The sequence below is a fragment of the Chamaea fasciata genome, unplaced genomic scaffold (genome assembly GCF_029207755.1).
Source record: "Chamaea fasciata isolate MVZ Bird 193981 ecotype frontalis unplaced genomic scaffold, bChaFas1.0.hap1 SCAF_57, whole genome shotgun sequence".
Taxonomy (NCBI): Eukaryota; Metazoa; Chordata; class Aves; order Passeriformes; family Sylviidae; genus Chamaea; species Chamaea fasciata.
In genome coordinates, this window is record NW_027094142.1 from 104,560 (window position 1) to 118,255 (window position 13,696).

General features: G+C 61.8%; 2 protein-coding genes across 2 annotated transcripts; one reads left to right on the plus strand and one right to left on the minus strand.

Moving 5' to 3' along the window:
* Nucleotides 1–1,804: 1,804 nt before the first annotated feature.
* LOC136304202 (cytochrome P450 4F3-like) lies at nt 1,805–9,997 on the plus strand. The gene is made up of 12 exons (XM_066207830.1): nt 1,805–2,010; nt 2,595–2,739; nt 3,069–3,122; nt 4,615–4,742; nt 6,090–6,220; nt 6,826–7,093; nt 7,749–7,815; nt 7,889–8,018; nt 8,089–8,222; nt 8,304–8,368; nt 8,453–8,535; nt 8,637–9,997. Exons 1-12 carry the CDS (start codon nt 1,825–1,827, stop codon nt 8,815–8,817), a joined length of 1,572 nt encoding a protein of 523 aa, XP_066063927.1. The 5' UTR covers nt 1,805–1,824; the 3' UTR covers nt 8,818–9,997.
* A 96-nt stretch (nt 9,998–10,093) lies between these two features.
* Nucleotides 10,094–11,846, minus strand: LOC136304203 (zinc finger protein ZFP2-like). Its single transcript, XM_066207831.1, has 2 exons — nt 11,792–11,846; nt 10,094–11,626 (listed from the first exon to the last, which is right to left on the minus strand). Exons 1-2 carry the CDS (start codon nt 11,844–11,846, stop codon nt 10,608–10,610), a joined length of 1,074 nt encoding a protein of 357 aa, XP_066063928.1. The 3' UTR covers nt 10,094–10,607.
* Between the last annotated feature and the right edge of the window lie 1,850 nt (nt 11,847–13,696).

Consider the following 13,696-nt stretch of genomic DNA (forward strand, 5'->3'; position numbering starts at 1 on the left):
GAAAGGACCCAAAACAGGATTAAAGGACCCAAAAAAGGGGAAAAGGACCAAAACAGGATTAAAGGACCCAAAAAAAAGGGGAAAAGGACCCAAAACAGGATTAAAGGACCAAAAAAAGGGGAAAAGGACCCAAAACAGGGGTAAAGGACCAAAAAAAGGGGAAAAGGACCCAAAACAGGATTAAAGGACCAAAAAAAGGGGAAAAGGACCCAAAACAGGGGTAAAGGACCAAAAAAAGGGGGAAAGGACCCAAAACAGGATTAAAGGACCCAAAAAAAGGGGAAAAGGACCCAAAACAGGGGTAAAGGACCAAAAAAAGGGGGAAAGGACCCAAAACAGGATTAAAGGACCCAAAAAAGGGGGAAAGGACCCAAAACAGGATTAAAGGACCCAAAAAAAAGGGGAAAAGGGCCCAAAACAGGATTAAAGGACCCAAAAAAGGGGAAAAGGACCCAAAACAGGGGGAAAGGACCAAAAAAAGGGGAAAAGGGCCCAAAACAGGGGTAAAGGACCCAAAAAAGGGGAAAAGGACCCAAAACAGGATTAAAGGACCCAAAAAAAGGGGAAAACGGACCCAAAACAGGATTAAAGGACCCAAAAAAAGGGGAAAAGGACCCAAAACAGGATTAAAGGACCAAAAAAAAGGGGGAAAGGACCCAAAACAGGATTAAAGGACCCAAAAAAAGGGGGAAAGGACCCAAAACAGGGTTAAATGACCCAAAAAAAGGGGAAAAGGACCCAAAACAGGATTAAAGGACCAAAAAAAGGGGGGAAAGGACCCAAAACAGGATTAAAGGACCAAAAAAAGGGAGAAAGGACCCAAAACAGGATTAAAGGACCCAAAAAAGGGGAAAAGGACCCAAAACAGGGTTAAAGGACCCAAAAAAGGGGAAAAGGACCCAAAACAGGGGGAAAGGACCAAAAAGAGGGGGGAAAGGACCCAAAACAGGGGTAAAGGACCCAAAAAAGGGGGAAAGGACCCAAAACAGGATTAAAGGACCCAAAAAAGGCGAAAAGGACCCAAAACAGGATTAAAGGACCCAAAAAAGGGGAAAAGGACCAAAACAGGATTAAAGGACCCAAAAAAAAGGGGAAAAGGACCCAAAACAGGATTAAAGGACCAAAAAAAGGGGAAAAGGACCCAAAACAGGATTAAAGGACCAAAAAAAGGGGAAAAGGACCCAAAACAGGATTAAAGGACCCAAAAAAAAGGGGAAAAGGACCCAAAACAGGATTAAAGGACCAAAAAAAGGGGAAAAGGACCCAAAACAGGATTAAAGGACCAAAAAAAGGGGAAAAGGACCCAAAACAGGGGTAAAGGACCAAAAAAAGGGGAAAAGGACCCAAAACAGGATTAAAGGACCCAAAAAAAGGGGAAAAGGGCCCAAAACAGGGGGAAAGGACCAAAAAGAGGAGGGAAAGGACCCAACCCAAGGAGGAAAGACAAAACCAGAGGTCAAAGTGTCGCGGGGCGCTGTGGCGTGTCCCCATCTGTGCCGGGGACAAGGGGACACCCTGCGGGACACGGGAACATCCCGCGGGACACGGTCCCGGCCCCTCGGGGACAGACGGGGAGGGACAGGGACGCGCGACAGCGGACAGCGACACACGAGCGGGGGACAGTGACACACAGAGGGGGACAGCGGCGTGGGGGACAGGGACGCGGGGCGGGGGGACGCGGTGCCACCCGCACACGCACGCGGGGACGCTGCCACCAGGACGCGGCGGAGGGCGCCGCCACCAGAACCGGCGTGACGACAAAAGCCACATCCGGCGACACCCGGCCCTTTGCCCTGTCGCCGGTGTGTCCCCAGGAGCGGTGCCATGGCGGTGGCCGCCGCGCTGGGTTCCCTGGGCGCGGTGGCGCTGGGCACCTTCGTGGTGTCCCTGCTGCTGCGGTGGCTCTGGGACGCGTTGGTGGCTGTCACCCGCTTCCGGGCCACTTGTCGCCGGCTGAACGAGTTCCCCACCCCGCCCTGGCGCAATTGGCTGCTGGGACACACCGGCATGGTGAGGGGACAGCGGGTGGCACCTGCGGGGACAGCGGGGACAGGGCGGTGGCACCTGCAAAGGGACAGTGGGGACAGGGTGGTGACACCAGCAAAGGGACAGTGGGGACAGGGTGGTGGCACCTGCGAGGGGACAGTGGGGACAGGGTGGTGACACCAGCAAAGGGACAGTGGGGACAGGGTGGTGTCACCTGCAGGGACAGTGAGGACGGGGTGGTGGCACCTGCAAAGGGACAGTGGGGACAGGGTGGTGGCACTGGCAAAGGGACAGTGGGGACAAGGTGGTGGCACTGGCAAAGGGACAGTGGGGACAGGGTGGTGGCACCTGCAAAGGGACAGTGAGGACAGGGCGGTGGCACCTCTGAGAGGACAGTGGGGACAGGGTGGTGGCACCTGCGAGGGGACAGTGGGCACAGGGTGGTGGCACCTGCGAGGGGACAGTGGGGACAAGGTGGTGGCACCTCTGAGAGGACAGTGGGGACAAACACACCCGTCCCCAAGGCTGGCGATGATGTTCTGAGGACACGCGTGTCCCCAAGCCCACCCGTGCTCCCCAGTGACACGCGTGTCCCCTGCTGTCCCCAGGGCCAGAGCACGGAGCAAGGCCTGCAGCAGGTGGACGCCTTGGTGGCCCGCTACCGTCACGGCTGCCTCTGGTGGGGACTCCCCTGGCTGCCCGTCCTGCGCCTCTTCCACCCCAGCACCCTCCGGCCACTCCTCAGTGCCTCGGGTAGGACACGTGACATCCCGGGGGTCCCCCAGGGCCACCCACGGGTGTCACCGCCCCCCGGCACAGCGACCTGGCAGCGCCCGGGTGTCACCGTGGCCAGGCCGAATGCCACCCCACGGCGGCCATCGACCTGGCCTTGAGGTTCCCCAAGGCCGCCCAAAGGTGTCGCCGTGGCCGGCGCCTCGTTGTCCCCCATCCTGGGAGAGGGTCCCCACCCCAGGGTCCCCACCGGAGGGTCACCGGGTGCTGGGAGGGCAGCCCCACCGCGGGTGTCCCCACCCTGGGGACCTGGTGCCACCCCAGCGAATCCCCGTCATTGTCCCCCGCAGCTTTCGTGGCCCCCAAGGAAAAAACTTTCTACGGATTCCTCAAGCCCTGGCTGGGTGAGCGGAGGGGGTCAGGGTGGGGACGGCACCCCTGGGTGCCCTGGGAATGGAGCTGGGTGTGTCCCAGGGGACACTGGGGGACAGGGACAGCACCCCTGGGTGCCCCGGGATGGATCCGGGTGTGTCCCAGGGGACACTGGGGGACAGGGACAGCACCCCTGGGTGCCCCAGGATGGGTCCGGGTGTGTCCCAGGGGACACTGGGGGACAGGGACAGCACCCATGGGTGCCCCGGGATGGGTCCGGGTGTGTCACAGGGGACACTGGGGGACAGGGACAGCACCCCTGGGTGCCCTGGGAATGGAGCTGGGTGTCACAGGGGGAGGGACAGCACCCCTGGGTGCCCCGGGATGGATCCGGGTGTGTCACAGGGGACACTGGGGGACAGGGACAGCACCCCTGGGTGCCCCAGGACGGATCCGGGTGTGTCACAGGGGACACTGGGGGACAGGGACAGCACCCCTGGGTGCCGCAGGATGGATCCGGGTGTGTCACAGGGGACACTGGGGACAGGGACAGCACCCCTGGGTGCCCCAGGATGGATCCGGGTGTGTCACAGGGGACACTGGGGGACAGGGACAGCACCCCTGGGTGCCCCGGGATGGGTCCGGGTGTGTCCCAGGGGACACTGGGGGACAGGGACAGCACCCCTGGGTGCCCCGGGATGGATCCGGGTGTGTCCCAGGGGACACTGGGGGACAGGGACAGCACCCCTGGGTGCCCTGGGAATGGAGCTGGGTGTCACAGGGGGAGGGACAGCACCCCTGGGTGCCCCGGGATGGATCCGGGTGTGTCCCAGGGGACACTGGGGGACAGGGACAGCACCCCTGGGTGCCCCGGGATGGATCCGGGTGTGTCCCAGGGGACACTGGGGACAGGGACAGCACCCCTGGGTGCCCTGGGAATGGAGCTGGGTGTCACAAGGGGAGGGACAGCACCCCTGGGTGCCCCAGGACGGATCCGGGTGTGTCCCAGGGGACACTGGGGGACAGGGACAGCACCCCTGGGTGCCCCAGGATGGATCCGGGTGTGTCACAGGGGACACTGGGGGACAGGGACAGCACCCCTGGGTGCCCCAGGATGGATCCGGGTGTGTCACAGGGGACACTGGGGGACAGGGACAGCACCCCTGGGTGCCCCAGGATGGATCCGGGTGTGTCACAGGGGAGGTGGGGGACAGGGACAGCACCCCTGGGTGCCCCGGGATGGGTCCGGGTGTGTCACAGGGGACACTGGGGACAGGGACAGCACCCCTGGGTGCCCCGGGATGGATCCGGGTGTGTCACAGGGGACACTGGGGGACAGGGACAGCACCCCTGGGTGCCCCAGGATGGATCCGGGTGTGTCCCAGGGGACACTGGGGGACAGGGACAGCACCCCTGGGTGCCCCGGGATGGATCCGGGTGTGTCACAGGGGACACTGGGGGACAAGGGACAACCCCCCGCCCCCCCCCGGGTGCCCTGGGCAGACGCCGGTGTCCCCTCCGCAGGGGAGGGGCTGCTGCTGAGCGGCGGGCAGCGCTGGGCGCGGCACCGGCGGCTCCTGACGCCCGCCTTCCACGGGGACGTGCTCCGGAATTACCTGGGAATCTTCAACCGCAGCGCCCGCGTGCTGCTCGTGAGAGATCCCACCTGCACCCCAAACCCTGATCTGCACCCCAAATCCCGACCTGCACCCCAAACCCCGACCCGCACCCCAAACCCCGACCTGTACCCCAAATCCCGACCTGCACCCCAAATCCCGACCCGCACCCCAAACTCTGACCCGCACCCCAAACCCCGACCCGCACCCCAAACTCTGACCAGCATCCCAGACTCCTGAGTCCTGCACCCCAAATCCCGACCCGCACCCCAAACCCCGACCCGCACCCCAAACCCCGACCTGTACCCCAAATCCCGACCTGCACCCCAAATCCCGACCCGCACCCCAAACTCTGACCCGCACCCCAAACCCCGACCCGCACCCCAAATCCCGACCCGTACCCCAAACTCTGACCAGCATCCCAGACTCCTGAGTCCTGCACCCCAAATCCCGACCCTCACCCCAAACCCCGACCCGCACCCCAAACTCTGACCCGCACCCCAAACCCCGACCTGTACCCCAAATCCCGACCCGCACCCCAAATCCCGACCCGCACCCCAAACCCCGACCCGCACCCCAAACTCTGACCCGCACCCCAAACCCCGACCCGCACCCCAAATCCCGACCTGCACCCCAAATCCCGACCCGCACCCCAAATCCCGACCTGTACCCCAAATCCCGACCCGCACCCCAAACCCCGACCCGCACCCCAAACCCCGACCTGCACCCCAAATCCCGACCCGCACCCCAAATCCCGACCTGTACCCCAAACCCCGACCTGTACCCCAAATCCCGACCTGTACCCCAAACCCCGACCTGTACCCCAAATCCCGACCTGTACCCCAAATCCCGACCTGCACCCCAAATCCCGACCTGTACCCCAAACCCCGACCTGTACCCCAAATCCCGACGTGTACCCCAAATCCCGACCCGCACCCCAAACCCCGACCTGTACCCCAAATCCCGACCTGTACCCCAAATCCCGACCCGCACCCCAAACCCCGACCCGCACCCCAAACTCTGACCCGCACCCCAAACCTGGACCTGCACCCCAAACCATGACCCGTACCCCAAATCCCGACCTGTACCCCAAATCCCGACCCGCACCCCAAATCCCGACCCGCACCCCAAACTCTGACCAGCATCCCAGACCCCTGAGTCCTGCACCCCAAAATCCTGTCCTGCACCCCGAGTCCTGCCCTGCACCCCAAATCCTGCCCCCCAAACCCCAACCCCACCCCTCCTTGGTCACCGCATCCCTGTCCCACAGCCCCGCCCCACCCCCGCCCCCTGCCCCGCCCCTGTGCCGCCCCCCAGCTCATCCCCTGCCCCTGTCCCCTGTCCCTGTCCCTGTCCCCTCCCCGACCCAGCCCGTCCCCGCAGGCCAAGTGGGGGGCGGCAGCAGTGGCAGCTGGCGGGGGGCCGGTGGAGATGGAGGTGCTGCAGCCCCTGAGCCTCCTCACCCTGGACACGCTCCAGAAGTGCATCTTCAGCCACGAGAGCCACTGCCAGGAGTGAGTGTCACCTGTCCCCGCTGACCCACCGTCCTGGCGGCCGTGGTGACGCCGCCTCTGTCTCTGCTGGCCGTCCTGGCGCTTGTGCTGAGCCTGCTGACCGTGCTGGTGACCACGGAGGGCTCACCATAGTCCTCAGTGGCCATCCTGGGGGCCGTGGTGGCCCCACCATCATCCCTGTTGGCCATCCTGATCCCACCGTTGTCCCCATTGGCCATCCTGATCCCACCGTTGTCCCCACTGGCCATCCTGATCCCACCATCGTCCCCGTTGGCCATCCTGGCCCCGCAATTGTCCCATTGGTGATTTTGGTGGCCCCAATGGCCTCGCCATCATCCCTGTTGGCCATCCTGGCCCCGCAATTGTCCCATTGGTGATTTTGGTGGCCCCAATGGCCCCGCCATCGTCCCCGTTGGCCATCCTGGCCCCGCAATTGTCCCATTGGTGATTTTGGTGGCCCCAATGGCCTCGCCATCGTCCCTGTTGGCCATCCTGGCCCCGCAATTGTCCCATTGGTGATTTTGGTGGCCCCAATGGCCCCGCCATCGTCCCCGTTGGCCATGCTGGCGGCCACAGTGTCCCCCCACTGTCCCCGTTTCCCGCAGGCGGCCCAGCGAGTACATCCAGGCCATCCTGGAGTTGAGTTCATTGGTTGTCCGGCGCCAGCTCCGGCCACTCCTCCACCCGTGGTGGCTCTACAGGCTGTCCCCTGACGGCCGGCGCTTTGCCCGCGCCTGCGCCACCGTCCACGCCTTCACCGCGGACGTGGTGCAGCGCCGGCGCCAGGCACTCGCCGGCCTGGGCCACCAGGCCTGGCTGGACGGCCACCGGGGACGCGGCATGGACTTCATCGACCTCCTGCTGCTCACCAAGGTGGGGCTGGGGTGGTGGCCACAGGGGCGTGAAGGTGGCCATGGGGTGGTGGCCATGGAGGTGTGAAGGTGGCCATGGGGTGGTGGCCATGGGGGCATGAAGGTGGCACTGGGGTGGTGGCCATGGGGGCATGAAGGTGGCCATGGGGGTGTGAAGGTGGCCATGGGGGTGTGAAGGTGGCCATGGGGGTGTGAAGGTGGCCATGGGGTGGTGGCCATGGGCGCGTGAAGGTGGCCATGGGGGTGTGAAGGTGGCCATGGAGGTGTGAAGGTGGCCATGGGGTGGTGGCCATGGAGGTGTGAAGGTGCCCATGGGGGCGTGAAGGTGGCCATGGGGGTGTGAAGGTGGCCATGGAGGTGTGAAGGTGGCCATGGGGTGGTGGCCATGGGGGCATGAAGGTGGCCATGGGCGCGTGAAGGTGGCCATGGGGTGGTGGCCACGGGGGCTTGAAGGTGGCCATGGGCGCGTGAAGGTGGCCATGGGGTGGTGGCCACAGGGAGATGGTGGCCAAGGGGATGGTGGTGGCCATGGAAGGGTTGGTCACGGATCAGTGGCCAGTGGGATGGTGGCCATGGGGCAAGAGTAGTGGCCACGGATGGGATTTGGCCACAGACGGGTGGCCCCAGGTGGCCCATGGCTCATGTCACCCCCGCAGGACGAGAACGGCCACACTCTGTCGGACGAGGACATAGCGGCTGAGGCCGACACCTTCATGTTTGAGGGTGAGCACCAGCTCCCAGGCGCCGCTGCGGGGAGCCACCCCATTGTCCCCTCGCTCACCCGATGTCCCCACAGGCCATGACACCACGGCCAGTGGCCTGGCGTGGCTCTTCTACAACCTGGCCAGCCACCCCGAGTACCAGGAGAGGTGCCGCCAGGAGGTCCAGCAGCTCCTGGCCGGGCGGGACACTGCAGACATTGAATGGTGAGATGTCCCCAGGGCCACCCCTGGCCGAGTGTCTTGGGGACATGGTGCCAGCCCCACTTGTCCCCAGGGAGGACCTGTCCCAGCTGCCCTTCACCACCATGTGCATCAAGGAGAGCCTGCGGCTGCACCCTCCCGTCACTGCCGTGTCCCGGCGCTGCACCGAGGACATCCCCCTGCGCGATGGCCGTGTCATCCCCAAAGGTACGGCGTGGCCAGCGTGTCCCCAGTGTCACCACTCACCCTCACCTGCTGTCCCTAAAGCGGCCATTCCCGTCCCACCAGGGGTCATCTGCCTGATGAGCATCTACGGAACCCACCACAACCCAGACCTCTGGCCCCAGCCTGAGGTAGGGCCACGCTGCCAGGCGTCCTCGTCACCACGGTGGTGACAGCTGCGTCCCCTCGGCGTGACGGTGTTGGTGTCACCCCAGGTGTTCGACCCCCTGAGGTTCAGCCCGGAGAACAGCAAGGGACGGTCCCCGTCATCCTTCATCCCCTTCTCTGCTGGCCCCAGGTACGTGGTGAAGTGGGGACAGGAGCGTCCCCCAAGCGCCACTCCCATCCCCGGCTGGGTGTCACGGCGGGGTGACGGTGACAGTGGGGACGTGGTGGCAGGAACTGCATCGGGCAGAGCTTTGCCATGGCTGAGATGAAGGTGGTGGTGGCATTGACGCTGTCCCGCTTCGTGCTGCGGAGGGACGCGGCGAGGCCACCCCCGCGCCGCAAGCCCGAGCTGATCCTGCGCGCCGAGGACGGGATCTGGCTGCTGCTGGAGCCACTGGTGGGAGCGGCCTGAAGGACACGGGTCACCTGGGCGTGGGGACACCCCGCGAGGCAGGTGTCACACCCAGGCGAAGAGCGGGGAATAAACGGTAGCACGGAGCGGGACAGTGTCGTGGTGGCAGTGGGGACGTTTCGTCCTTGGTCATGGATCTCCTCGTGGCGTGGACGTGTCAACCCATGGACTCGTCCCCTAGGCCACTTGTCACCATCCACGGCCACGTGCCCCCATGTCACCATCGATGTCTGCGACCCCCCCATGCCCAATATCCCCATCCACAGCCACGTCCACACCCATGTCCCACAGTGTCCCCATCCATGTCCCCCCATGTCCCCATCCATGTCCCCATCCATGTCCCACAGTGTCCCCATCCATGTCCCCCCATGTCCCCATCCATGTCCCACAGTGTCCCCATCCATGTCCCCATCCATGTCCCACAGTGTCCCCATCCATGTCCCCCCATGTCCCCATCCATGTCCCACAGTGTCCCCATCCATGTCCCCCCATGTCCCCATCCATGTCCCACAGTGTCCCCATCCATGTCCCCATCCATGTCTCCATCCATGTCCCACAGTGTCCCCATCCATGTCCCCATCCATGTCTCCATCCATGTCCCACAGTGTCCCCATCCATGTCCCCATCCATGTCCCCATCCATGTCCCACAGTGTCCCCATCCATGTCCCCCCATGTCCCCATCCATGTCCCCATCCATGTCCCACAGTGTCCCCATCCATGTCCCCATCCATGTCCCAGTGTCCCCATCCATGTCCCACAGTGTCCCCATCCATGTCCCACAGTGTCCCCATCCATGTCCCCATCCATGTCCCACAGTGTCCCCATCCATGTCCCACAGTGTCCCCATCCACGTCCCCCCATGTCCCCATCCATGTCCCACAGTGTCCCCATCCATGTCCCCCCATGTCCCCATCCATGTCCCCATCCATGTCCCACAGTGTCCCCATCCATGTCCCCCCATGTCCCCATCCATGTCCCACAGTGTCCCCATCCATGTCCCCATCCATGTCCCCATCCATGTCCCACAGTGTCCCCATCCATGTCCCCCCATGTCCCCATCCATGTCCCCATCCATGTCTTAGTCCAACGTCTTTATTTTTACCCCAACGTCCTGTGAAGGGATGAAGAAAAACCAAAGAAAATCAAGGCCAAAATAAAAGGATTTCCGTGTCCACGCTGGCTGAGTATCCAAGTGCTTGGGTGGGTGGAAAGAACCTTTTCTAGAGGAGTTCCCACTCCACTGTCTCCAAAAATCTTGCTTTTTTTGCCCCAGTCCGTCGCCATTTGGCTGCGGAAGATACCTGTGAAAGGGGCAGAGAGGATTAGAATCACGGAAATGATTTGGCTTGCAAAACACCTCCAAGGCCGTCGGTATTCCTTGACGCCATCAGAAGAAACGACTGGATGCAAAAGCTGAGATTTCTTGGGGGTCAAAAGTCAAAAAGAAAAAAACAAAAACCAAACCCGCTGTCCCCGGTGAATTCCTGACGTCAGCCTGCGACCCGATGGATTTTTGTCCTGCTGCGGCCAGCGGCCCACAGAGGAGCCAGGAAGATGTGGGGACCACCAGCCAGCTGTCTTCCCAACGCGGATCACCAGGAGCAGGGATCACCCAACGGGGGTCACTGTGGGTCATCCAAGGGGAGGTCCTCCAAGGAGGAATGGGGTTGGAGCAGTGCACAAAGCTCTTCCCGCACGCAGGGCACGCGGAGGGCTTCCCTTACTGGTGCCTCCACTGCTGTCGGGTCACGGCAGAGCTCCGCGAGAAGCTCTTCCACTCAGGACGCTGTTAGGGCATCTCTCCGGTGTGGATGCGCCGGTGGGTGGTGAGGGTGGAGTTTTGCTTAAAGCCCTTCCCACACTCCGGGCAGCGGAAGGGCCTCTCCTCCGTGTGAACCTTCTGATGGCTGAGGAGACTGGTTTTGGTCTGAAACGTCTTCCCGCACTCAGGACACTCGTAGGGCCTCTCTCCGGTGTGGGTCCTCTGGTGAACCATCAGGTTGGAGCTGTGCAAGAAGCTCTTCCCACACTCCGAGCACGTGAAGGGGCATTCCCCAGTGTGCATGGTCTGGTGGATGATGAGGCCGGAGCTGTCACGGAAGCTCTTCCCACACTCCCCACACACGTAGGGCCGTATCCCAGTGTGGATCATCTGGTGGCGCGTGAGGTGGCAGCTCTTCCTGAAGCTCTTCCCACATTCCTCACACTTGTGGGGCCGTTCCCCGGTGTGGATCCTCTGGTGGCGGATCAGACTGGAGCTCAGGCTGAAGCTCTTCCCACACTCCCCACACTCGTAGGGCTGTTCCCCGGTGTGGCTCCTCTGGTGGACGATCAGGTGTGAGCTGACAGTGAAGCTCTTCCCACACTCCCCACACTCGTAGGGCCGTTCCCCGGTGTGGACGCTGCGGTGGCGGATCAGGTCGGAGGTGTCCCTGAAGCCCTTCCCACACTCCCCACACTTGTAGGGCCGCTCCCCGGTGTGGCTCATCCGGTGGCGGAGCAGGCGGGAGTTGGTGCAGAAACCTTTCCCACATTCCGAGCAGCGGTGGAGCTCCTTGCCTTTGTGAAGCTGCTCACGCACCACCAGCTCAGAGCTCCGGCCAGATTTCTGGCTGTCTTCCTGGCACAGGCTGGGTCTTTCCTCCTCAGAGCACCCTGGGGTGGGTTTGCAGCCCCTCCTCCTGAGGGATCTCTGCGGCTTTTCCTCCCCGCTGCATTCCTGCGCCGTGCAGCCGCTCAAACCGGCCTCGTCCACCAGCTTCTGCCGCGGGGATATGTCCTCCCTCGTCTCCATGCTCGGCTCCTTGTCTGGGGAAGAAAGGACAAGGAGAGGATGGGATCTGCCTCCGTGCCAGAAGGAATGAGATCACCCAAAAGCATTCCTGGCAGGACGGCGTCGGCTGTCCTGCAGCCGGGCTGGGCTGGGAGATGGAGCAGGAGAGACAGGGAAAGGGGCACCGACTTCCTCCTCACCTGCCTCAGTTTCCCGGGGCATCTTCCTCTTTTTCACAGCCCCCTCCTCCTCCATCCGGATAATATTTAGGAATGGTTGGTTTGGAGGAAAATCATTACGTGCGTGCATCGGCTTTGAAGGTCCCGCTGTCCAAGCCCCTCTCTAGAACCCACCGGGTGTCTGGGGTCCATAAAAACCTCCACAAAATCAAGGAGGAGTCCCAAAAAACTCTCTCCCAGGAGTTCCCTGTTCCCAGTGTCCTTCCTTTGGGGTTACGGGGGTCCCCCTTCTCCCGGCGGCTGCTTCGGGGGTTTCGAGGCTGCCGGGGTCATCCCGCCCCGATTCTGACTGGGCTCCCAGGTGTGCCAGGATCCCCGTCCTCGGCATTCCCCCACTGCAGCCACTCAGGGCTTCCCCCGCTCCCCACAACAACTTCCAGGTTCGGGGGGCCGGGACCCCCCACTCATGTCCAGCCGGGGATCCCGCCACGTGGGCCCCCAAAATCCTCAACTCCCCCCCCAAGGGGCATTTAAGGCTCAGCTTCGGACTCCTGCGAGATCCGAAAGTATCCCCTCATCACATAAATAAATTTTAAAGAAAAATAAATAAATACCTCTGCCAGGGACACCGAAATAGATTTGGGACTCGATTCCGGAATCTGGGTGGGCCAGAACTCCACTTTCCCGCAAAGAAAATACAAAAAAAAAAATAACAGCCCCCCAACCCTCCCGGAGATGCCAGGATAGAACTGGGGCGAGGTTCTCCCCTGCCCGTCACCCGCGGGGTGCCGGCGGAGCCGCGGAGCCGGCGAGCACGCCGCGGAACGCCGCCATTCCCCTCTCACTCCTCCTCTTTTGCTGCTCCTCCCCTTCCTCTCTGCCTCTTCTTCCTCCCGCTCCTCCTCCTCCTCCGCTCCCATCCCGGCCCCGCTTTCCCACCCCGTCCGCCCCGCGGCCGCCGCTTTCCCCGGCTGTGGGGTGGCGGGGGGAGCCCCCCGTGAGCCCCCAGGGATGGTCCCAAAATTCCCCCAAACCCTCCCAACTCCCACTCCTTAAATTCCCGGAAATATTCCCTGAAATTCTCTTGAGTCCCGGGCCTTAAATTCCCTGAAATTCCCCGGGGGGGGCCCCTGTAATTCCCTGAAATAATCCCCAGTCCCAAAATTCCCCCAAACCCTCCCAACTCCCACTCCTTAAATTCCCGGAAATATTCCCTGAAATTCTCTTGAGTCCCGGGCCTTAAATTCCCTGAAATTCCCCGGGGGGGCCCTGTAATTCCCTGAAATAATCCCCAGCCCCAAAATTCCCCCAAACCCTCTCAACTCCCACTCCTTAAATTCCCGGAAATATTCCCTGAAATTCTCTTGATTCCCCGTCCTGAGATTCCCTGAAACTCTCGCTGTTCCCACCCCCTGAAATTCCCCCCAAAAATTCCCTGAAATTTCCCCGATTTCCAGCCCTGAAATTCCTTGAAATTCCCTGGAATTCCCAGTCCCAAAAATTCGCCCAAACCCTCCCAACTCCCACTCCATAAATTCCCTGAGAATCCCTTGATTCCCACTCCTTAAATTCCCTGAAATTCCCAGTCCTGAAATTCCCAGTCCTGAAATTCCCTGAAACTCTCCCGATTCTCACCCCCTGAAATTCCCCCCAAAAAATCCCCTGAAATTCCCCCGATTTCCAGCCATGAAATTTCTTGAAATTCCCTGGAATTCCCAGTCCCAAAAATTCCCCCAAACCCTCCCAACTCCCACTCCTTAAATTCCCTGAAATTCCCAGTCCTGAAATTCCCAGTCCTGAAATTCCCTGAAACTCTCCCGATTCCCACCCCCTGAAATTCCCAAAAAAAAATCCCCTGAAATCCCCCCGATTTCCAGCCCTGAAATTCCTTGAAATTCCCAGTCCCAAAAATTCCCCCAAACCCTC

Coding starts and splice junctions, on each gene's coding strand:
- LOC136304203 (XM_066207831.1), bottom strand. CDS start 11,846: ATGGAGGAGGAGGGGGCTGTGAAAAAGAGGAAGATGCCCCGGGAAACT. Junction 11,627..11,791: donor GCCCCGGGAAACTGAGGCAG/GTGAGGAGGAAG, acceptor TTTCTTCCCCAG/ACAAGGAGCCGAGCATGGAG.
- LOC136304202 (XM_066207830.1), top strand. CDS start 1,825: ATGGCGGTGGCCGCCGCGCTGGGTTCCCTGGGCGCGGTGGCGCTGGGC. Junction 2,740..3,068: donor GCCACTCCTCAGTGCCTCGG/GTAGGACACGTG, acceptor TGTCCCCCGCAG/CTTTCGTGGCCCCCAAGGAA. Junction 6,221..6,825: donor CACGAGAGCCACTGCCAGGA/GTGAGTGTCACC, acceptor CGTTTCCCGCAG/GCGGCCCAGCGAGTACATCC.